General features: G+C 51.6%; 7 protein-coding genes across 7 annotated transcripts; 3 read left to right on the plus strand and 4 right to left on the minus strand.

The window, feature by feature from the left end:
* Positions 1 to 610: 610 nt before the first annotated feature.
* Positions 611 to 1,942, minus strand: CGGC5_v017211 (uncharacterized protein; the record flags this gene model as incomplete). Its single annotated transcript, XM_032027328.2, has 1 exon — positions 611 to 1,942. The coding sequence occupies one exon, from the start codon at positions 1,940 to 1,942 to the stop codon at positions 611 to 613; it is 1,332 nt and encodes a 443-aa protein (XP_031876327.2).
* Positions 1,943 to 2,037: 95 nt separating this feature from the next.
* CGGC5_v017212 (uncharacterized protein) lies at positions 2,038 to 4,084 on the minus strand (the record flags this gene model as incomplete). The annotated part of the gene is made up of 4 exons (XM_066153829.1): positions 2,038 to 3,067; positions 3,149 to 3,743; positions 3,839 to 3,929; positions 3,986 to 4,084. 4 exons carry the CDS (start codon positions 4,082 to 4,084, stop codon positions 2,038 to 2,040), a joined length of 1,815 nt encoding a protein of 604 aa, XP_066006982.1.
* A 1,899-nt stretch (positions 4,085 to 5,983) lies between these two features.
* CGGC5_v017213 (uncharacterized protein) lies at positions 5,984 to 7,530 on the plus strand (the record flags this gene model as incomplete). Its single annotated transcript, XM_066153830.1, has 3 exons — positions 5,984 to 6,543; positions 7,330 to 7,410; positions 7,494 to 7,530. 3 exons carry the CDS (start codon positions 5,984 to 5,986, stop codon positions 7,528 to 7,530), a joined length of 678 nt encoding a protein of 225 aa, XP_066006983.1.
* Positions 7,531 to 7,639: 109 nt separating this feature from the next.
* On the minus strand, positions 7,640 to 10,987 carry klc-2-1 (Kinesin light chain; the record flags this gene model as incomplete). Its single annotated transcript, XM_066153831.1, has 5 exons — positions 7,640 to 9,584; positions 9,633 to 9,815; positions 9,868 to 9,872; positions 9,935 to 9,945; positions 9,994 to 10,987. 5 exons carry the CDS (start codon positions 10,985 to 10,987, stop codon positions 7,640 to 7,642), a joined length of 3,138 nt encoding a protein of 1,045 aa, XP_066006858.1.
* Positions 10,988 to 13,267: 2,280 nt separating this feature from the next.
* nphp3-4 (Nephrocystin-3) lies at positions 13,268 to 16,681 on the plus strand (the record flags this gene model as incomplete). Its single annotated transcript, XM_066153832.1, has 5 exons — positions 13,268 to 14,217; positions 14,281 to 15,002; positions 15,052 to 15,331; positions 15,605 to 16,571; positions 16,625 to 16,681. The coding sequence occupies 5 exons, from the start codon at positions 13,268 to 13,270 to the stop codon at positions 16,679 to 16,681; spliced, it is 2,976 nt and encodes a 991-aa protein (XP_066006859.1).
* A 925-nt stretch (positions 16,682 to 17,606) lies between these two features.
* Positions 17,607 to 18,498, minus strand: CGGC5_v017216 (uncharacterized protein; the record flags this gene model as incomplete). Its single annotated transcript, XM_066153833.1, has 4 exons — positions 17,607 to 17,611; positions 17,690 to 17,723; positions 17,808 to 18,261; positions 18,362 to 18,498. The coding sequence occupies 4 exons, from the start codon at positions 18,496 to 18,498 to the stop codon at positions 17,607 to 17,609; spliced, it is 630 nt and encodes a 209-aa protein (XP_066006981.1).
* A 703-nt stretch (positions 18,499 to 19,201) lies between these two features.
* CGGC5_v017217 (uncharacterized protein) lies at positions 19,202 to 20,869 on the plus strand (the record flags this gene model as incomplete). The annotated part of the gene is made up of 1 exon (XM_066153834.1): positions 19,202 to 20,869. The coding sequence occupies one exon, from the start codon at positions 19,202 to 19,204 to the stop codon at positions 20,867 to 20,869; it is 1,668 nt and encodes a 555-aa protein (XP_066006857.1).
* Between the last annotated feature and the right edge of the window lie 974 nt (positions 20,870 to 21,843).

Consider the following 21,843-nt stretch of genomic DNA (forward strand, 5'->3'; position numbering starts at 1 on the left):
TTCATCGAACAACAGCGTCTCAAACTGTACATGACAAAGCTTCCCAGGCCGCTCACCGTGTTGCCTGCCTCACTGACAGGATTAATGACCGGGTCAAGATGGAACGGTCATTGGAAAGCGATGTTTGCGTGAGTAGGGGGTTCATCACAACCCTGTGTCATGTCTGAATCCAACCAACCCCCCTTTAACGGATCGAGAGCGTAGCCACACCAACGGGATGCGAACACATGGGCCGTGTTCTCTATGTGAAGGGGTGCCGTCAGTAATTTGTGAGTAGCAAGGGCAGAGAAGAGGACTGCGCTAAGATGGGCCGAAGTGATCGATGCTTAGAGGTCGACGGGCCCGTCGACCACAGTCCATTGCGGTATGGTTCCGCTGGGAATATAGTTACGGGCTCAAAAGATCGAGTTTATCTAACTGTTATCGATTGCTTTGGACGGAACAGAACCTCGCCTTCGCTACTGTCAGCGGAGACAGGCCTAGGGTGACAAAGTGAAGACGACGCTTGTTTGCAGACACTCGTGGTGATTCCTCACTCACAATTTGCTAACGAGTATCACGGTCTCACCGTGAGAAATTTCCATTCGAGCATATATCCACAAGCTACTTATCAGACACACAATCTCTCGTTTCCATCATTCCAATACTCCCAATTCGTAATCTGGCTGAGAAACCCTTTAGAGCCGTACTTCTTGTTGTTCTCGTCCAAATCTCCAACCACGAGTGCGTCCAATGGGTGATTAGTACTCTGAAACCTCAAGACATGAGGGATGATTTGTTGACCCAGTCGATCGATTCGCGCCGCAGCTTGCTTGAGCTTGTTGTGATTCCGTATTGCTGCATACTGGACTTCCCAATTGGCAACTTTCAACCCATCGAGCCCAGTGGAGCACAGCTCATAAGTAGATACGAGGATCTTGGTGTACGTATTGAAGGTGCCGTCGCTCTCACGATACCTGCCAAGCCAATCTATTGCCGCTTGACGTTCCTCTTTGCTCATGTCCGCATTGATCATGGTTGACTGAAACTTAGTCGGATCCATACACTCCTCAACATAATACTTCAGGGCAGTCGCACCAAACGGCAGCTCGGTCAATATAAGCATGTTCTTTGGGCCCGAAAAACCGCTCGAGCGTTGGTCTGACACTGGATAAGCCTCGGTGTCCGAGTATACCGCCATTGCTGCCTTATCGAGTTCTCGAAGCCGGCTGCACTTCTTGAGAATCCGATCGAGGCACCACTTCATCTGGGGCGGCAAAGAGCAGCCGTACCGTCGGGGTTCTGCTGTTTTCACCTTGACCAGCTTGTCTTTGAAACTTTCGACCGTCGTTTGAATAGCGTATCCCTGCTCGCTTGCCGCGTTCATTGCAGCCGGATAGGCGGGAAACTGCAGCGCGAGGGCTAAGTCGCGGGTTGAGGGTCGGCTGAAGAATGAGTTCGCGATCGTCTCCTCGCTTACGTTTCGGTTGGAGCGCGTGCGCTCCTCGGCCCTGCGGATGGCCTCGCTCTTTGCCCTCAACGTCATGGCTCTCAGGTTGGGGTGGTACTGTTGGTCGATTGGGCATGGTACGTTGCGGTACTTGCCCTCGGGTTTCTCCATCAGAGGATTGCCAAGGAAGGATGAGGCGCTGCTCCGGAAGATAAACCCTCGCAGGGTCCGGGGAATCTCTGCGTTTCCCTCGCTGCCAGACGTGAGCTGCGTGTCGAGTCTCTTGAGATCGCGCCTGAAATTTTCAGCTTGTTGCAGACTTGGTAACCCCATCATGAGTGCGAAGGGGAAGGCGAGGTTGCTGATAGAATCAAGTACTGGTGTGCTACTCAGAGACAAGACCCAAGGCTTCTTCGATTGCCGACTGATTATTCCTAGGAGCGACTCTGCTTGGCCGCTATCAAGGCTGCGGTACTCGTGCACTTCATCAGCGACGACGAGCCCCCAGCACATGCTCCCTCTAACTGTGACGGGGCGCCATTCGTTGTCGTAGGTGTGAACAGTCAGAATTCTTGCCCAATGATTCTCCCATCTGGCCTTGGTTTGTGTCATTGTCCTTGAAACGACCATGAAGAGCGATGCTGGCAAGCGGCCTGCCACTGGATCCGGCGGGACGGCGGTAAGGGTGTTCCCCGCGCGCTTGAGAAGGATGTCGGGTCTCCCCAGAAGTCGGTTGGCTGCACTTGGCGCGTGTCGGTGTACTCCTTTTCCTCGTCGATTTCCCATTCAGCCAGGCCGAGTTCCATCTCGGGGCTCAGGTCGAATTTGGCCTTCTCCTTTTCCCATGTAGTGATGACCATACCGTTGAAGGTCACCTCCTCACCACCAAAGACCATCTTGAAAGATGGCTCGAAGAAGTCCATAGCCTTTGCCTCTGTTTCGCTCACTAGATTGGCAGGCACAACCACAAGGGCCCCGCCATCGCAGCCCGTCGTGGCGATCTTGTACGAGAGGCTCTTTCGGTTACAGGGGCAGGGAATGTCCCCTGGTCTGCGCTCTAGTAGGCATGCATGGTCTTTTGTTCGATATAGGTGCGCGGTTTCCTTTGCCCTACAATGAGCCAGTAGTGAGATCGCATTGAGACGCACTTGCTGAACCGCTTGGTATATCCGTGTCTTTCCCAACCCCATCTCGTGAGCAAGCAGGGCCCCGAAGCGGCGAAGGTCTTTTTCCTTGCAGGTGACAAGTAAAAGGATGAGGTAGACATCTGTGGCTTGAAAGGGGAGAAGCGTCTGCTTAGCGCCGGTTATAGCAACCCCCTCTTCAGGCTTGTGGGAGATGACGGACGGGTCATGGTTGAAGAATTCGCAAGCAGAAGGCCAATTCTTCGCATCATCCCGGCATCTCATCAGTTTGGATACCGTCTCGCCTCTCTTGTCCTCGTCGTCGCCAGGCTTGTTCTCTTCCTCGCAAGGCATGTCCTCTTCATCACCAGGCTGATCCTCTTCATCGGCAGGCTTGTCCCCTTCATCGCCAGGCTTGTCCTCTTCATCGTCCGAGATCGTGATGACCACAGGTTCCGAAATCACTTCCTCCTCTGAAGGCGGGGGCGAGTGGACTGAAGTCTCCGAATGGGGCCTGGGCGATTAGGCGTCATCTGGATGATCGGCGTTATCGTTGGGAACATCGGGTTTCGGCAGAGACAGCTGGTTCTCAGACGGATCTTCTTGAGGGTGATTGTTGGTATTGGAGGAAGTGGTTTCATGCACGGTCTCGGTGCCGTCCGAGTTGATGCCTTCCTGAGAACCCGCGGTGGTAGCAGGCACATTGTCAGCTGGCAGCAGCTCTGCGTCTTTGGTCGCAGCAAAGGGCTTGTAGTTCGTGGTCTCGGGTCGCCCATCTTGAAGCTTGCATGAAATGTGGTACTGTAAGCCATCATGACGGAAGGACAAGCTCGTCCCAGTAATGGAAAGCATACGCCCAACGGCATAACCGAAGTCATGTTCGTCCCCAACAATTCCTTTGCCGACAACGACTCCGCGGCGTAGTAGCTCGACGGAGAACAGAGTTGCTGACTTGTCGAAGTTCGGAAACCGCTTAGCGATTCTGCGAAATTTTCGAAATGAAAATTCGGCGGCCAGCAACGGGTGACTGAGATACCGACCCAAAGAACTCGGACGCTTGAGGAATAATGACATGGCCGCATGCCGCTGGAATTCTGCTCCTGAACTCTCAATCGGTGTGCGCTGGTCGGCAAACTCTACGTCAATAAAAGGGAGCACCTCGATGCGATATGTGCCGGCGTTGCCTTTCACTGTGTTTGACGTGCTGGACAACACCGGCACCGGCAGCCCATTAGGAAGTGGGCGTATTTCTGAATCGAGTATGGCAGGTTCGGCAGCCTCATACTCTGCGGATGGTCCTGATGTTCTCGCGCGTTTCGGTCCGCCTGAGGGTCCTTCATCATCCTCGGCTTCTCGATTGCGTCGGTGGCACCCTGCTGTGGGGCGGATATGTTAGCGAATTCCGCATGCTATTTGGTTCATGAGAACTTACGTTGCCAGGATCCCGAAGGAGACATCGCAAGCTCTTGTCTTCTGGCTTCTGAGCTTTCCGAGTTGCCGACTCCGGCAGGAGGATCCGTGATGGGCTCATTGCGTTTGCGGTCGAAAACACGAAACGGCTGCGATGAACTTTGTACTCGAGAAGATGATTGAACGAGTCGTAAGAGAAGAGCAGTCTGGCGTCACCGAACCGAGAAATGAGTTGAATCAACTTCTAAATTTGATAATTCAACAAAGCACGCCAACAAACGAAAGTGCTGAAGCCGGATGGTGATCGGGCTCATTGGGAGAAAAAGGCTGGATGCGGGCAACAGCGAGCCCGAGGGAGAGAGATTCGACTGTTCGAAGGAATTGTACTGTATGACGCGTAGGAATGATTGCTCCTTCCGTTGAATAGAGCCGAACAATAGCAGCAAGGGAGACAGCAATAAACGGCGTCGAGATGCTGTTTTCGTCTCAACAAAGAAAGTAACAGGCGGCGGCCAACACTCCTACCCACTTTGCTGTTCTCCTCTGTCAGCACAATATGTCAACAAAGATGCTGTTGACGTTAGTGCCCTGGTTTTGCAATGATGTTTCCTGCTACCCGCGAGGTAGTACAGCTGACGGATCAGAAGGATCTGGTGATACACCGGCACGTAGGATGCAGAAACAAAAGAAAGAAGATCCTTGGTTATGGGGAGCAGATGTGACAATGCGATATGCGGCAGGCGAATTGAAACTTTTGCCAGACATGGGATTGAGGCTGGTTGTGGAAGAGGAGGTTTGAAGTTGCGGAGGGAGGGATCACGAAAGAACGCAGCGTTGATTGCTCGTCTGGGTTGGCAGGCAAAGACGTTGAAGCAGGAGCTGGTCAAAGCTCTTCGCCCTTTGCTCCTGTCTACTTCATCGACACCACTCCGTCAGAGCATTGCATTTAAACTGGCTGTGTGGCGGCATCTCCGCCTTCTTCCAAGTCTGACGCAACCCTCAACCTCACAAGATTTTGTCCCTTCAGACTTTGAAATCACCCACACTATGTCAGCCGCCGATTTAGATCAGCAATATGCTGATAGCACCAACCTTGGCACAGTGCTGAAGCCGATGGAGATGCTGCCCAACTACTGCGCCTACTCCCCCGATCACGAAGAGGACGAAATCGACAAGAACAAGGCCTTGGATAACATTTTCAAGTTATGCAAGACGAGTGCGAAACAATGGCACCTCGAGCTGCCCACTACTTTGCACCGCCAAGGATACCTTTGAACTCGATGCTCTGGTTACTGCGGTCAAGGGAGGGCGATATATTGCGGGGCCGATCTGCTTGCAACACGCGCTTCTGTGTGCATTAAGGAACATGAGCGAAGGAAACTGCTCATTCCACCTGACATGAAGTAATGCTTGAGTAGGGGTCAGAAGGTTGGCGACTGGCCTCAAAAACTCGTAACCACGGTTCCCAGAGAAAGCTTTTCCTACCTGAGCAATGCTTGAATCCTGAAAACCATCTGATTGATCAAGTGGCGTACATCATTCTCATGAGTACAAGAGACAACTTGGCAGCGGCAGACGACTGGACCCCTTACAGTCCGTTGCGTTGACAGCGTCCGCCACCCACTTTCGTCCGGCAGGAAAATTTCCCACTAGCCCAGAACCCCCCTAAATCACTCTAAACTTCACACCTTGATTACATAAGCAAAGGGAGTCTACGTAGCATCTGATTTGCTCAAACTTGCCTCCGTTGGGTACTGTGATGGGGCGTCAAAAACGGCGCTAAAATACGCATTTGGGGTCAAAGGGATGGCAGCTCCGCCCCACGTAAGTAGTCGGGCTGGCCTTGGCGCCCATCCCGGTGGATCTTGCCCTTATGGGCATTTCCGTCACGCACTTTTTCGTATGTAAGCAGTCCAACGTCGCTCCGTGACTTCGTGAGTGCAAGGCATGCATAGTCCATCCGACCCGAGAGTCGTTCGAGGCAGAACTGCTCCTCCCTCCCTCATGGGTTGGTGAGGAAATGCAACAGCAGTCGCATCAAGCGTCGGGCACTCTGCTGCACTTGGCCGCCTATTCAGGTTTCCTTAACGTTGTGAGCTTCCTCCTCAGCAAGGGCACAGACGTAGACATCTCTCTGGAATGCAGCGAGTGTGGGGGAAAGGAGTTCAGGTTTGGAAAAGTCACCTCATTTTACCTGGCTGCGTACCAAGAACACCACGGCGTCGTTCAGCACCTTCGCGCCAGAGCTGAAATCGGTTGGAGCACGTACTGGCCTATACACCGCCAGCTGCCTGAAGTGCTTGAAGCAATGATCTCACGAGAAACGTATTCAGCAGATTCAAAAGACGGCCTTTGGAGTGCTTTCGAGTACGTGTCCAGTGCTTGGTATGACGGGAGGAGGAAGGTTGAAAGGGATGAGGAGGTCAAAAAGGGACAACTGGAGCTGATCGAAGTCGCCATACAGCATCGCGCGTACGATGTCATCGACGGCAAGGACCAGATGGAGTTCGTCAATCATGGTTTGGGAGCTCTTGACTGCTCCGCGGCGCTAGCTCTGGTGCAAGCTGGCCAGTCATGGCGGTGATTTCCATGAGAGCTTCAGCGTGGCCGCATTCGCCCGTGCCTGTGATTCCGAGCTGGTAAGCGAAAAAGACTTCGGGGACCAGCGCGAGATGCTCAACATCTTACTGGAAGCGCGGGACGTTGACTGGACCGAAATGGACCGCGTTCTGAAACGGCGCGCGAAAACCGAAGAGCAATAAAAGCCGGGCTTGCCTTCTCCGGAAGTTTTTACAGGAGGTTATTGTGTAGGGGTCGAATCAACCGATTCTTACCATCAACTTAAAACAATAACATAAACTCTTCAAAATGTGTCACATGCCGCACATCAAGAACGAAGCTACCAAGTACACAGAGTCTTCACCACTCCCCACGCGATAAGAGAGTCGTTAAAAACATTACGAAGTGCAATCATACAATCCTCTCACGGTTTCTCAGCGCTCGAAGTGACCTACTACAACCTAAGACGATTGTCTACAAACATTTTACTGTAAAAGGCGTAATGGGTTTCGCGGGGTTTCCTACTTACATGTTTAGTGGTGGTGTTGTGGAGCCACAGCTCATGTGGCTTAGCAGCTGACGCCCGTCGCGAGCAAGTACTCACAGCGCCGGCGTTAACATAACTAGCCAGAATCCGAGAGCCAGAAATGGACGCTGCAAATAACCAATGAGACAGCCAGAAACGGCTTACTTGTAGGCTGCAGGGTCCCGTCCTGTCTTATAACGTAGCCAACTGTTGGGCCTGCTCTCCCCTCGCTCCCCCGCCCTACTCTCGTCTCGTCCCGGCTTTCTCTCACTGGCTTGAAGGGCTCTGTGGGTTCGTGACAACCACAGTTTCGCGATTACCGCTTCTTTACTTGGTCTTCTGTGCCCAGTATACGACATCAGGTAAAGCTGGTTTTAACATGTTGATAGGAATGTGGAGAACAATTTAGGCAATGACTGGTTCTAGGAACTAACTAACTATGTAGACGACGGCGCATCCCTCCTATGATACGCACGGGATGATGAATCGCGATGGCAAAAGTTGCTACCTGTCAAGATAGCACTTGCGCCCTATTCATTACAGTATAATTGCGCCTTCTGTATACATAAAATCATCCATTGTCTAAGGGTATCATGGAATCTCATGGCTACTTTCCCCAAACTGTAGTTCCCAGTCCGACAGGGCTGATGCAGAAGATATGGTATGTGGATGATCCATACCAAGAACGTTCCCTCTGAGGCGAACGCAGTCTTGCAGAAGCTGAATAGCATCTTTCCAATGATTCTGGGACTTCCAAGTGTCAGCCAGGTTGTACATGCTCATCAGCGTGTCGGGGTGCTCCTCTCCAAGCACCCTCTTTCTCGTCTCCATCACCCGCACCTCCAGCTCCTCGGCCTCCTTCCATCGACCTTGGCTCCAAAACGTCGACGCCAGGTTGGCCATGCTCGTCAGCGCGTCGGGATGCTCCTCTCCAAGCACCCTCTTTCTCATCTCCATCACCCGCCACCCCAGCTCCTCGGCCTCCTTCCATCGGCCTTGGTTCCAGTACGTCGACGCCAGGTTGGCCATGCTCGTCAGCGTCCAGGGATGCTCCTCTCCGAGAACACTCTTCCATTTTTCCATCACCCGCACATGTAGCCTCTCAGCCTGCTCCCATTGGCCTTGCTTCTCATATATCAGTGCAAGATCATTCATGCTCGTCATCGTGTCGGGATGCTCCTCTCCAAGCACCCTCTTTCTCATCTCCATCACCCGCACCCCCAGCTCCTCGGCCTCCTTCCATCGGCCTTGGTTCCTGTACGTCGACGCCAGGTTGGCCTTGCTCGTCAGCGTTGAGGGATGCTCCTGACCTAGTCTTTCTGTCCTGATCCTAACAGCGTCTTGTACTAGGATCTCCGCCCTGGAATAGTTGCCAAGCATCACCAAGTACCAAGACACATTCGTCAGTAACTTGCTCCATTCCAGCTGGTCGCGTTCTTCCAACGGCTTTTTGTCCAATAAGGACTGTATATGCGGCACCAGCGTTTGACACTGCTGCCACGTTTCAAATACGCCGGATGGAAAGTGCTGTGAGGCCAATTGAAGAAATAGTGTCTTCCATTGGTCAGGCAAACCATATTCCGAGATCCAAACTTTAGTGCAAAATTGCGCCAGGGAATGCATCTCCAGGAAACCCGGCATAGCCGTCACGGTAACGAGTGAGTAGCTCCGGAGCACATCCAAGTCATCCTCAAAGTCGTTGCTACTGGTTTCAGCATGCTCATCGTCGTTCTCTTCAGAACCTATGTTGCCACTACTGTAGTTATGCAGCATATACTCGGGGATGTTTTGCGCCTGAAAGTAGCTCATGAGCGAAAGAAGGTCGGCTGCCCTGGGCTGCTCCCGTTTGATCTGCTCAAACGTCACCTGCCATGTCACTACGACGGAGTTAGATACGCCTTCATAACGTTGGATATCCCCTCTATCGCTGCGAAGGAGGGTGCCCTTTCGCTGTTCGCTGTTATGGAATTCCTCCAAATATGACTCGACGGTCACTCGAGGACTTCGTTTGTGAATGTACGCCGCCGCCTGGTTTATGGCGAGAGGGATGCACTCAAGGGTGCATATAAAGCGTGATGCGACAGCCTCGTTGACGTCTCGGCCCAGCTTCCTTTGTAGAAGCTGTAAAGCCTGTTTTTCCTCCATTGTTGGGACGGTGTAGACCATCTTGACGTTACCCGTTAACCTCTCTGCAGCGTCCTGGCTGCGCGACGTAACGAGAATCTTGCTCTTGGTTCTCTTAGGAAGATACGATGGGTATGTTTCAATACCATCCTTAGAGAATAGCATCTTAACATCATCTGCATTGTCGATAATCATGAGCCACGGGCTCACGTCCTCTCGCTGCAGCCACTTGCAGACCAGCGCTAGGATATTGACGTCAGTGTCGTGGCGACCTGGAAGGGCTAGGACGTCTGCTATAGATCGGTAGGACTCTTCAAATGTTGCTTTGGTGTTGGCGTTAACCCAGAAGATGCTGGTTTCAGATGAGGTGGCGTGGAGTTGGTGAGCGAATTGGATGGCCATCTGAGATTTGCTGTCGCCTTGTTAGTGAGGGCTTCTCAACGCAGCTATGGGGACATACCCGAACCCGCCCATACCCATAAGAGCGAAGCGACTCCCAGGTCCAGCATATTGCTCTTGAATCCATGTCCAGATGTCGGACCGGTTCACAAAATCAGGGTCGGAAGGAAACGGTACGACGAAATGAGGCTTGCGGGCAATCGATAGGTCCTCGGTTTTGCCACGTTGTTCGACAAGAAAACCCCTAAAGAACTTAGAATAGAGTTCATTCGGGTGGATAAGCGGCCTAATCAAACCTTTGCTCGGAACACATCATCCCACCACTGTTTTCATTTCATCCGTCGTCTGGGTCAACCGCTGTACATCTTTGTGAACTATTCTATATTAGACGGTACTCAGTAAACTGCGTGTAGAATACTAACTAGAACCAAGCACTTCGCCAATTGGCTTCTCAATTTCGACACTGGTTGGCGCAATCTGAAGTAAAAGATCCTTCGCATATGCTGCAGCTACCATGGCTGCAAAGCCTTGCCACGCCTTATTCTTGTGCGAGTCGGAATAGTCGCAGATCCCCCGGATGACTAGACATGGAAAGTGATTCATTAGGCCAGCGGCCTCCATCTCGAAGCAGGCAACGCCGTATTCAGCAGCCAGTTTGTCCCGGATTGTAGCGTTCTTCATGAGCTGATTTGCGCTGGCAATCAACCCATAGTGAATTGCAGGGTCGTCGGTGTGTTCAACTCGTTCGGCTCGGAGTATTATATGGGTTGGATCATCGCTGCATACTTTGGCGCATCCTTCTGACGTTTGCGGATGGATGATTTCCGATCGGTAGAGTCTGTCGCTTGCCGGAGGAGGCCGTGAGTACTCCCCCCGCAGTCGAGGCCATCGTTCCAACGCCTCGTCAATCGCGTTATTCAGCTGATGGCCTTTCCTCTTATATCGACTCTTGAGCGCGCTAACAGCTGTTCGTAGCAGCATGGGTGGTTGGTCTAAAAAGTCTGTATGCTGGAAGGAAATATCCTGGTCCTGCACTGCCTTGCCGAAGTCGTACTGGAAGACGCCACCTTTGCCTCCGTCGCGGCTGCTGACTACAACATCGCCAAGTCGCACATCATGTTTTGAGCTGGGCGCCCCTCCGCCGATGCCGACCATGAGTCCAATGCGCACATTTGGAAAGCTGTGCAGCATGTCTCGAGCCACAGTCCCAGCAGCGTTTGTACCGTACTCCCCATCCGGCAAGACAGCAATAACGACATTATGCCTCCCAATCTTGCCTAGAGCATAGTTGTTATTATCGTTTGGGGCAACTGGGGGACAGTCCTCATGTTCTTCGTCGAGAAAGGCTTGTGCCGCGTCGAACTCGGTGGGAAGAGCGCAGATCCAACCGACAGTGTAGGTTTTGGGATCAGCCATAGCCAGTACTTGTTTGAGTGAGAAATTGAGATGAGCGAGTGCTTGTAACGGAAGATGAAAGGGAATTGAGATAAGAAGAGCAAGGCGATGGAGCATGGCGGGTGTCCTCGTCTATTTGTTGGACGCAAGATCAGGCTGGCAGCAGTCAGCTAGATAGGAGCGGGGTGCTCGGGGGCTGCTCTATCGATTGATTGGCGAAGAGCATGCTAACCATGCCTCTTGGATGAAGCGCGAGAACCAATTGAGAAATGCCATGATATGTATGTCTGCAGCGGTGCAGCAACAGCTTGTTGATGCAGGGCATGGCGATGTTGTTATTGGCGCGCGGTGGTGCCAAGTGGAAGAGGATGCAGAACGCCTGCCACTCACAATTGAGCAGATGCGGGGTTGGTATTAAAATGGATTGGCTCGTGATCATGCTCCCAAGTCTGAGATCAGGCTGTCAGCCCGGCAGCGGATTGTCTTTCTCGAGGCGCGTGTTCTGAACGGTCCGCACAGAGCATGAGGCTTTTGAGGCAATCAGCTTGTTGTGAAATCCTTGCGTTAGCAGAGCCTTGATTAGGGACTGCTGTGCGACATCCAGTTGCGGTGTCATCAAGACAGTTGACACCAAAGTGTCGTCGACAATTGAGGAGAGAAAAGGGAGAGCAATGGGACACCAGCCTGGCAGAAAAAATGGGCGTCCAGCGATTTTTGGTTAGGCAGGGACCCTGCAGTCAACAAGTAAGCCGTTTCTAGCTGTAATCATTACTTGCTGCGTCCAATTCTGGCTTTCTCGCATTCTGGCTCTGTTAACGCCTGCGCAGTGAGTACTTGCCGGCTACGAGGGTAAGCTGCTAAGCCACACAAGCTACGGCTCCACACCACCACTACTAAACATGTTATCTGCAACATTTGGCGAAGCCCATTACGCCTTTTACTGTACAAGCAAGAATTCAGTGGCTAACGAAAAGGGCTTCATGCTTAATTCAACACTCTTCCATCTTTCCGCACGGACCCGCCTGTTCTTGGCGCTTACACTGTGCGATCTCATACGGCTGTACCCGTAGCCGATTTGGCGCAGCTTATGGCTCCTGTGCCGAATCCACTTCTTGATTATCACATGCCTTGATAATGGTCACTATGCATGCATAAGTAGAAGCAGGATCGCGCTCTTGTGTTATGATAGTTTTGTGTTAGCTAATCCACTTAATGCACCAGAGACATATCATGATTAACTCATCGCTAATCCCAGCTAGTTCTCTCCGAAGCCAGATCTATCGCTAAAATAATCAATTACGCATCCAGCTCTATACAGTATGCATCTGTCTTGGATCACGAAATGGCGTCTCTCAATTTCCGCAGCTTGAAGCATTGTACGACGAAAAGGTCATTAGCTGGCCTGTTTTCCCAGATTCTAGATGGATTGTGCTGCAGTTCATCAAGGTGTTGACCTTCAACACACTCACTACGCTTCTAGCCATCACCATGCCGCCGCCTTCTCATGTATTTAATAGTTAACGAGGCCTTTAAAATTCGACACACGGCGTGGTAAACTCAAAGTCTCTTGGTGGAGTGCTATAGCTGACTGAGCAGCTATCTAGGCATTTGTCAGGGATTTGCTGATGATCATATCGCAGAGGAAGATGTGCTGCGGAAATGCAAAATTAGGCTCCATCATGGCGTTGGGGGTTGCGGCGGGGGTGATGGCTGAGAATGGGTCGGTAGGGCGGTTGATGGAAGCAGTTCCGGGACGTTCCATAGTTCTTGAGCCGTTAGGAGCTCTGTTGTGGAGAATAAAACTGCTGTTCTGGCGTAATTACAGGGATATATTTATGTAGAGCTCTTCTAGGAGGTATTCTTTTCGAGTTTGCAAAATTTTGATTTGGACCAAAGGGACGTGATTTTGGAGGTTTGAGTTATCAAGAACTCACTCACCCCTTCACAGCCTGCGGACTGCTGCTGTGGCATTTCTCATCGACCAAGCAATGGAGGGATCCACATCACCGTGAGCGCGTCCAGAAGTGCATGCTGACAATTGCGGGACCAAATTGGCAGTTTCTTCCACCATGATTCGCCTGCGGCGCAGCACTCAGCCGCACAAGGCTGGCGGCAAGAGGGATTTCCCCTCTCGCAATTGATGGCTTACCTGAGCGACGACTTTGAACGTCAGGTCTCCATTTCCACAGATTAACCTGACGGCCTAGTTTCATTCCTGCCGCTTCTGACGCTCCGGACGATCCGTACTACCGCAACCTACCCTCATCCGACCGATTTAGGAACCCAGGCGATCGACCGAAGATGTCGCAGGAACGGAGCCGCGACGACTACAAGGTGGCATGGATCTGTCCGCTGGAGGTCGAGCAGATCGCAGCCATGGAGATGCTGGACGAGGAACATCCCGCGTTACCAAAGTCCTCAGCAGACCATAACGTGTACAGCCTTGGGAGCATTAACGGCCACAACATTGTTATCGCAGGTCTGCACCAGCCTGGGAACTGCCCTGCGGCTACAGTTGTGGCGCAGATGAGGATGACGTTTCCCAACTTGCGCTTCGGTCTCTTGGTTGGTATTGGTGGTGGAGTTCCCGTCCAGACGGATAATGGGATGATACGACTGGGTCATGTGGTTGTGAGCAAGCCTGCGGGTGGACACTCCGGCGCTCTGCAGTACGATCATGGAAAAGCGATAGATGGCCAGTTCAAGAGAACGGGTGCACTGGCGCCACCGCCGGCAGTCCTTCTCAATGCCGCGCAAGCGCTAGCAGTCCAGCGGGCCAGGCTACGTGTTGATCCAGTGCAGCAAAACGTCCGTCGAATCGACATAACAAGCCGTGGCCTTCGACGATTCCTGTACCCCGGCGAGCGGAACGATCATCTCTTTCCACCAGACTACATCCACCAACAGCAAGGAGCACCTTGCGCCGCTGAGTGTGACCCATCGAAGCTTATACCTCGAATGAGCGATGATGACGACATGTTTGTTGTTGTGCACAGGGGCAATATCGCATCTGGAGAGCTGGTGGTGAAGGATGCGTTGCTAAGGGACACACTAGCTCAGCAGGATGGGCTGCTGTGCTTTGAGATGGAGGCTGCCGGGGCGATCGCCGACTTTCCCTGCCTTGTCGTGCGCGGCATTTCGGACTACTGCGACTCGCACAAGAACGACATGTGGCACGGGTACGCGGCAGCTGTAGCAGCAGCGTATGCTCGACAGCTGTTCTTCTACTTGCCGGTAGATGAGGTGCAGCGGTAAGAGAATCATCAGATAGGACATAAGTCTTATCGGTCTTGGTAGCTAATACAACTAAATAGATGCTCTAGTGACGCAACAGGGACAGCCTCTCCTTCATTCATACTTCCCTTCAAGCTGCCCGGAGTCAACAGCGTGAACTACTTCGTGGCCAGACATGAAGAACTCGGTCGTCTCCACGAAGAACTGAAGTGGACTGGACAGCGTCGGACGGTTGTTCTGCACGGCCTGGGTGGCATGGGCAAAACGCAGACGACGATCGCATTTGCGAAGAAACATGGTGATGATTACTCGGCAGTTTTGTGGCTTGATGCGAGAGACACGACAGCGCTCAAGCAGAGCTATCAACGCCTGGCCCAGCGAATTGTTAGAGAGACAGCTTCTCTTGCATACGTCCAGAATGCAATCGATAATGAAGATCTCGATGGAATAGTTGAATCAGCCAAGCGCTGGTTAGATGAACCAAAAAACAATCGTTGGCTGGTCATCTATGACAACTATGATGATGTCTTATTGGATAGCCACATCACTACCAACCAAAGTGTCCGATGTGCCGCAGAGATGGCGCCTATCTCCGGCAAGACAAGCCAAGCCGAAGCAGCAAGTTCAAAAGCGTACGATATCCGCCCATACCTCCCCGAAACCGACCACGGTGCCGTCATTATCACGACCCGCTCTGCGACAGTGAAGCTCGGGCAGTTGATTCGGCTAAGCAAGCTGGGCGATATCAGCGACAGCTTAGCAATAGTGGCATCAACATCCGGCCGTGATCATTTCAGCAAGGGTATATCACAAACTAGGAAAACTTTGAATAGGACTAAATTATTGAATAGATCCTGATGCTGCGACGCTGGCACGACAGCTGGACGGACTTCCGCTTGCCCTCTCAACAGCTGGAGCCTACCTAAGCCAAGTGACAACGACCTGTGCTGAGTATCTCCGACTATATGAGGAATCATGGCTGCGCTTGCAGAAAGGAAGCCCCCAACTTTTAGAGTACGACCGAGCGTTATATTCTACGTGGGAAGTCTCATTCAGACATATTCAGCAGCAAAGCGTGGGTGCAGCCATGCTCCTACAATTTTGGGCGTACTTTGATAGCGAGGACCTATGGTATGAGCTTCTCCGAGAAGCAGCGTCAGAGGGGCCTACTTGGCTACAAGAGGTGACAGCAGACCAGATCAATTTCAACACAACGATGAGAGTTCTCTGTGAACATGGACTAGTAGAGGCGGACCCACCTAAAGAAGAGGTGGGAAGAGAATCCCACGGATATAGTGTGCATAGGTGTGTTCACGCATGGATGATGTATGTGCTGAATTTAGGAGCGGTGGATAAGGAGATGGCTAGGATAGCGATGAGTTGTGTAGCATCACACGTACCAAGTAAGGAGCAAGTAGAGTATTGGTTAGTCCAAAGACGGCTCTTACAACATGCGGATCAATGCATCATCAAGGTAGCCACTAGCGCGGAGCCGGAGACGAAGGAATGGATGTTCGATTCTTTCGGCAACCTCTACTCGGACCAGGGCCGACTCAAAGAGGCTGAGGCGATGTACGAACGAGCTCTTCAAGGCAAGGAGAAGGCATTGGGGCCAGACCACACGTCGACACTCGACACGGTCGACAATCTAGGCATCCTCTACTACAACCAGGGCCGACTCAAAGAGGCCGAGGCCATGTACGAACGAGCTCTTCAAGGCAAGGAGAAGGCATTGGGGCCAGACCACACATCGACACTCGATACGATCAACAATCTAGGCATCCTCTACAAGGATCAGGGCCGAATCAAAGAGGCCGAGGCGATGTACGACCGGGCTCTTCAAGGCTACGAGAAGGCACTGGGGCCAGACCACACGTCGACACTCAACTCAGTTCACTCTCTAGGGATCCTCTACAAGGACCAGGGCCGACCCAAAGAGGCCGAGGCGATGTACGAACGGGCTCTTCAAGGCTACGAGAAGGCACTGGGGCCAGACCACACGTCGACACTCAACACAGTCAATAATCTAGGCATCCTCTACTCAGACCAGGGCCGACTCAAAGAGGCTGAGGCCATGTACGAACGGGCTCTTCAAGGCTACGAGAAGGCACTGGGGCCAGACCACACGTCGACACTCAACTCAGTTCACTCTCTAGGCATCCTCTACTCCAACCAGGGCCGACTCAAAGAGGCCGAGGGCATGTACGAACGGGCTCTTCAAGGCTTCGAGAAGGTGTTGCACCCAGAAACGCTGAGAACATATGTTCCTGCCCTTAATGCCCTGGAAAATCTTGGCCGTCTATTTGAGCAACTGGGTGCTACAGATAGAGCCCTCGAGCACTATGATCGCGCTAGAACGGGCATCGCTGATGTATTTGGTTCTAAAAGTGAACGGTATACTCACTTGTCTGATCAGATTCACAGATTACAGCGTCCAAGGCAAGAGTCGGTTCCGCCGCCTCGCGTGGCTACTGGTCATAGCCTGAGATATAAGTGGAAGAATTGGAAAGAAAAGCTGAAAGGTGCGTAGCTAAATATTGGGAGCTGAGGCTTAAGATGCTTTTGGGACATAATTATGGTAATGTATGTAGGCGGTGGTAGTCGTATAGAGAGTATAAGTTACGTGCATAATTGCCTTTATGCTTAGAACAATGAGACCCACTGTAGTATACATCGGCCTGCATAACCTGATCCACAGCAAACCCCATGCCCATCGTAATCTGGGTACCTAGCTCATTGAGGACCTCAGGTTGTAGCGGGGTTGATAAGATAAGAATACCTACTGTGCTAAGCGCCAAGAAGCCAAAATGTCCGTGCGCAAAGAGACGAGAGAGTTGCTGAGGATGAAGCCCTTTTCGTCAGCTACTGTAAAGCCATTTACTCATACACCGCTGACGTAGCCACTTTAGGAGGCGAGAGTGTCTTCAATACAATCACGACTAACCAAGCCAACAAGACTTGGAGATTGGCAGGGTTGGCCGTGCCTCCGTGTCCCGGTGGCGCCCCGGTAGGGATGTACGAAAGATGCCGACAGAGTTCAAGTGCACATCGGCGGCGACTACAAGGCCATCAGTGAACCAAGAAGGGAAATAGACAAGGTATTATCTATTGAGGACTAGGTCGAGATGCTGTCCGTCTCACTATGCAGGGTGGATGTGATCAGTTTGGTCTCTGTCGGGAGTAGCGTAATCAATGTTCCGTACGAGAGTCATTGAGACCAAACCCCAACGCAGATCCGATGTACTAGCTTAAACAGGCCAGAGCCTATCGAAATTACATCTCGCACTCCCTATGCGACAAAGAGGCGTTCATGGTACTGGCTTCATCCCGAGTGAACGCATCGTGTTACGAAATGACCAGATGTTGCGAGCTCTAACTCAGCGTACCTGATTTCTATCACCACTGCTCAACCTGCACCGAAGCGGCGTCAACGGTCTCAGTCCCAGACACTACAAGGCAGACAGCGATAAAGGATTAGGTCACACCCACCCCATTCCAAGCCCTCTTCCTCGGACGTAGTGCTCTTCCAAAAGCTCGGACAACATGGGTCGGATTGCCCGGGTTTCGGAGGACAGCAACAAACGGCCCTGATCAAACAGAAACGAACCCGAAAACCCAGCTCCGAGGCTTGTGTCAAGGCCACCTCATAAAAGTCATCAGGCTTCCCGAACATCAAGTTGTGGACCATGAAAGGAATTCCTTCCACGTCACCGGGTGACTCATACGACTCCCTCGCTTGGTCCATCCACCTTGGTTTTTGGGACAGCCATCGTCCTTCGTCCTTCAGGATATCGAGCCGGGGCGAGCAGCAAGGCTTCCCGATGGAAAGAAGGCGACCGTGTGCCATGTGCGGTGTCAGGCGAACACCATTGACAACCTTCTTCAGATTTGGAAAGCTGGAAAAGGTGATTCTATTGCTGTCACTTTTCGAAGACTCGACAATGATGTTCTTGAATTCCGCCCAGGGATTGATGTCGAAGGGGAGCTTGTTGTCGATGTACAAATAGTCCTTCTTGACATCGCAAACCACGATTTCTTTGGTCTGAATCGGGTTGGGTTTGCTGGGGGAAAAGTGGAATGTTCGTGGCAGCAAGCATTGGTGGAGTGATGCTTCTTCGCCGTCCGACCCCATTCGATGGAGCTTTCGTGTGACCGAAGCACTCTAGATTGGCTCGGATGTTGTAGATAGTGCGCGGCGTGCATCCTGCAGTTCTGGCAATAGAAACGTCAGTAAAATTTCCACTGAAAATCATGTCGCGAATGAGCTCGCGTTGTGATGCAGCGAGGTTGGGCGCCATGGTGTCTCAGCTGCTGATCATCCGGAGATGGTTTTGTCGGATTTGCGAGACGGGACTATGCATCCTAGCGCTGCGCCCCGCCTTACATAAGTCGGCCGGCTCGTTTTCTAGCCGATAGAGATAGTTCGTAGCCTGTTACCAATACAAGCCACTTCACGCAGGTTATGAGCCTCCCAATTACCCCGAAACCGTCAATACACGGCTGGGATACTTCCAATTAGCTACTGGTGTCACGGGCTAGAGCCCGGATCGATATCTCCGGCTTTGCCGGAGCAGTCTCCGAGATCCGGCTCCGTTGGACCCACTATTCTGCCGGGGTACACCGCCTAACCCGGTCTGCTTCACCGCTGTTAGGCGCCTATCCCTGTAAAGTCTTTTCTTCCTTCTTCAGCTTAGAATAGTCAATCGACGGCACCTCTACGTTGAACAAGCCTAGGGGCCAGCCCCTTACAACTGGAAGATATTCCTAGCCGTGTATCTACTGCAGAAGATGCCAATTGATGGTTACTGAGCTGTGCTGAAGTGCTTCCAAGCAGTGTATCGTAACACGTGTCATCTGCTTGTAAAACATCTCGCGAAAACCTAACGATTGCTTGACTAATTGCCAAAATACTGCTTTACAACTGTTCAAAAATTGCATACCGAACGACCGATAAATCACTCCCGAGCCTATCTCGATCGATCGATCCGAATCAATAACATTATGGCTGCAAACAATATCAACACCCCTGGTAGCACTGGATCCAGCAGCACTCATGCAGGATTGACTGCTGCCCAGCTGCAGAGAGCCTCCAAACTCAAGGAGGCTCGCCAAGGCCTTGACCAAAGGGGGTTGGCCTACAACGGGATACCAGTCTTGACAAAGGACATGAACTTTGAGCTCTGGGAGAACAACGTCAAGTCTGCCTTCCGGATGCTTGGGCTTCTAGTCTACATCATTCATGATGCAATCCCCGATGGATATACTGCAGAGACAGTGTTTACCAACGACGAGAGCAAGTTCATTGATGATCCAACCTATATTGGCGATCCTGGCGTTGAGGAACTGATCTTGGCTAAGTCACTTCTCCAGAAGAAGGTTGACTACAAACTGATGGAAGAGATGGTGGAAGACGGGCTCCCCGTAACATCTACTGCTTTCCAAATTATCAAGAAAGCCAAGGAGTTTACCCAGAAGTTCCACAAGCTAGCAGTGGGGAAGATCTATGATGATTGGAACCATATGTCTCGGGTGGACTACGGAAACACAAAGGATTTCATCACGGACTTATACTCCAAGTTTACCAAGCTTAATGGGTCAGGCTTACAACTGTCAAACAAAGCCCTGGCCTATAGGATCATATGGGGATTCAGGAGATTCGATCAAGCAAAGGCTGATTCCATGGAGAACGACTTTGTGATGGGCATCCGCAACCATGAGGACCTTGTTAGGGAACTCAAGGGATTAGGAGAGAAAGAAGCGCACGAACAAGCTTCTCAGAGCGTTGGTATCAACAAGAAGAACAAGCAGACGCCAACTCAGCAAAAAGGGGCTAAGAGGAAGGGAACAGAGTGGAGACACTGTAACGACTGCAAAGTCAAGCATCCAGAGATGCTCCACAAGTGCCAGACTTGTAACTGTTACCACAAGGCAAACTCTACTTGCCCTGTTCCCTGTAACAAGTGTCCTTATCGTCATTACAGGGACTGCACAAACCGGTACAACAGATTTGAGCACCTCAACAACCTCCAACCTGCTAGCCAGGCGAACAATACTACACCACAAGCTTCGAACTCAGTCTTTGCCTCAGCAGGCTTAGCTCAAGACAGTGTTTTCGGAAACTCTGGCATCAATATTGAAGCTATCCATCAAACTGAAGCATACAAACAATCACCGAGACACCAGGTGGCGAGAAGAACCCTTCCCATCTTCCCTGTGGAAGAGCACCTAGCCAAGGGACATAGTCATCCCCTTGGACCTCAACTCTCTGTACAAGGCCTGCCCAACGCAGAGAGAGTTGAGCAGCATACTGGAAAACCGAACCACCAAACAGGGGGCCACTCCGCAAGCAGAGAGGCTACTGTGACAGAGGATATCGGCTTTGCAGAGATTGCTATTGAGGATGAAGATGAGGACGGTACCAACATCCAGGATGCGCACCTAGATCGGTATGTCATGTCAACCGCCTCATTGAGGAGAACTGACTCCTTTATGCTTGATACCGGAGCAAGCAGACACATCCTTAACGACCTTGGAGTCTTTGAGGAACTGAGAGATCTCCCTCAAGGACTCTCCATGAACTGTGTAGGAAGGAAGGACCAAATAGGCAAGGCTGTTGGCACAGCTAAGGTGATTGCCACCAAGCCGAACGGTAAAACGACTACTTTCTGACTACATGGTGCTCTGTATGAACCAAGAAACGCAGTACAGATCATTAGTACTGGATGTCTGCGTTCAATGGGTATCCACTTCGATGGCCTCAGTAATACCCTCATACACAAACCAACAAGAGAAGCTGTTCTGTTGCTTCGTTTACCTGGGATATGAACGTTCCTTGGTTACACATCCATCCCTCTACATGGGATGAAGAGTTCGGTGCCTCAGGGCTGGACTACAACACTTTTCACTCTCGATTAATGCACCCGTCAAGAGAGGTCACCATTGCCACTGCAAGAGCAGCCAATATCAAACTCTTCAGGGTACCAGCTCAAGGTCATAAGTGTCATATCTGCCTTCTCTCAAAATCTGAGATGAAAGCAGGAAACAGACGCCGCGAGCCTCCAGCATGGGCATTTCAGAGAGTGTGGATTGACTTCCTTGAACCGACACCGTTAGGCTTTAGTGGTGCTACGTGTGGACTTCATATTACAGAAGCCCTCACATCATACAGATGGTTCCAGAAGTTTAAAACTAAGGTTGAGACAGCAATCTGGTTGAAAGACTGGTTTACCAGGATAACCAACGCAACAAAAGGGATTACCAATTTCTCTGAAGTGATTATGGATAACGACACGGCTCTAGTCAAAGTAATGGAACCATATGCCAAAGAGAATGGTCTCCATCTTGAGACTTCAGTACCTCATGCCCATGAACAAAATGGAGGGGCAGAAGGATCAGGACGAGTTATCCAACAACGGGCAAGGTCAATGTGTATTGAGGCAGGACTCCCAGAGTACCTCTGGCCATGGTCTATGAAGACAGCGACGGATGTGGGCAACCTACTCACACCACCAGGAGGAAAGCTGAGTCCCCACGAAGACCTTGCCAATCACCTTCAAACCTCTCAAGCTACAAGGAAACCATATGTTCGACATCTTCGCCGCTGGGGCTGCAGAGCTTATGTTCATATTCATCCTGACAGTCAC

This window comes from Colletotrichum fructicola, assembly GCF_000319635.2.
Source record: "Colletotrichum fructicola Nara gc5 chromosome Unknown KSG_Nara_v1_contig11, whole genome shotgun sequence".
NCBI lineage: Eukaryota > Fungi > Ascomycota > Sordariomycetes > Glomerellales > Glomerellaceae > Colletotrichum > Colletotrichum fructicola.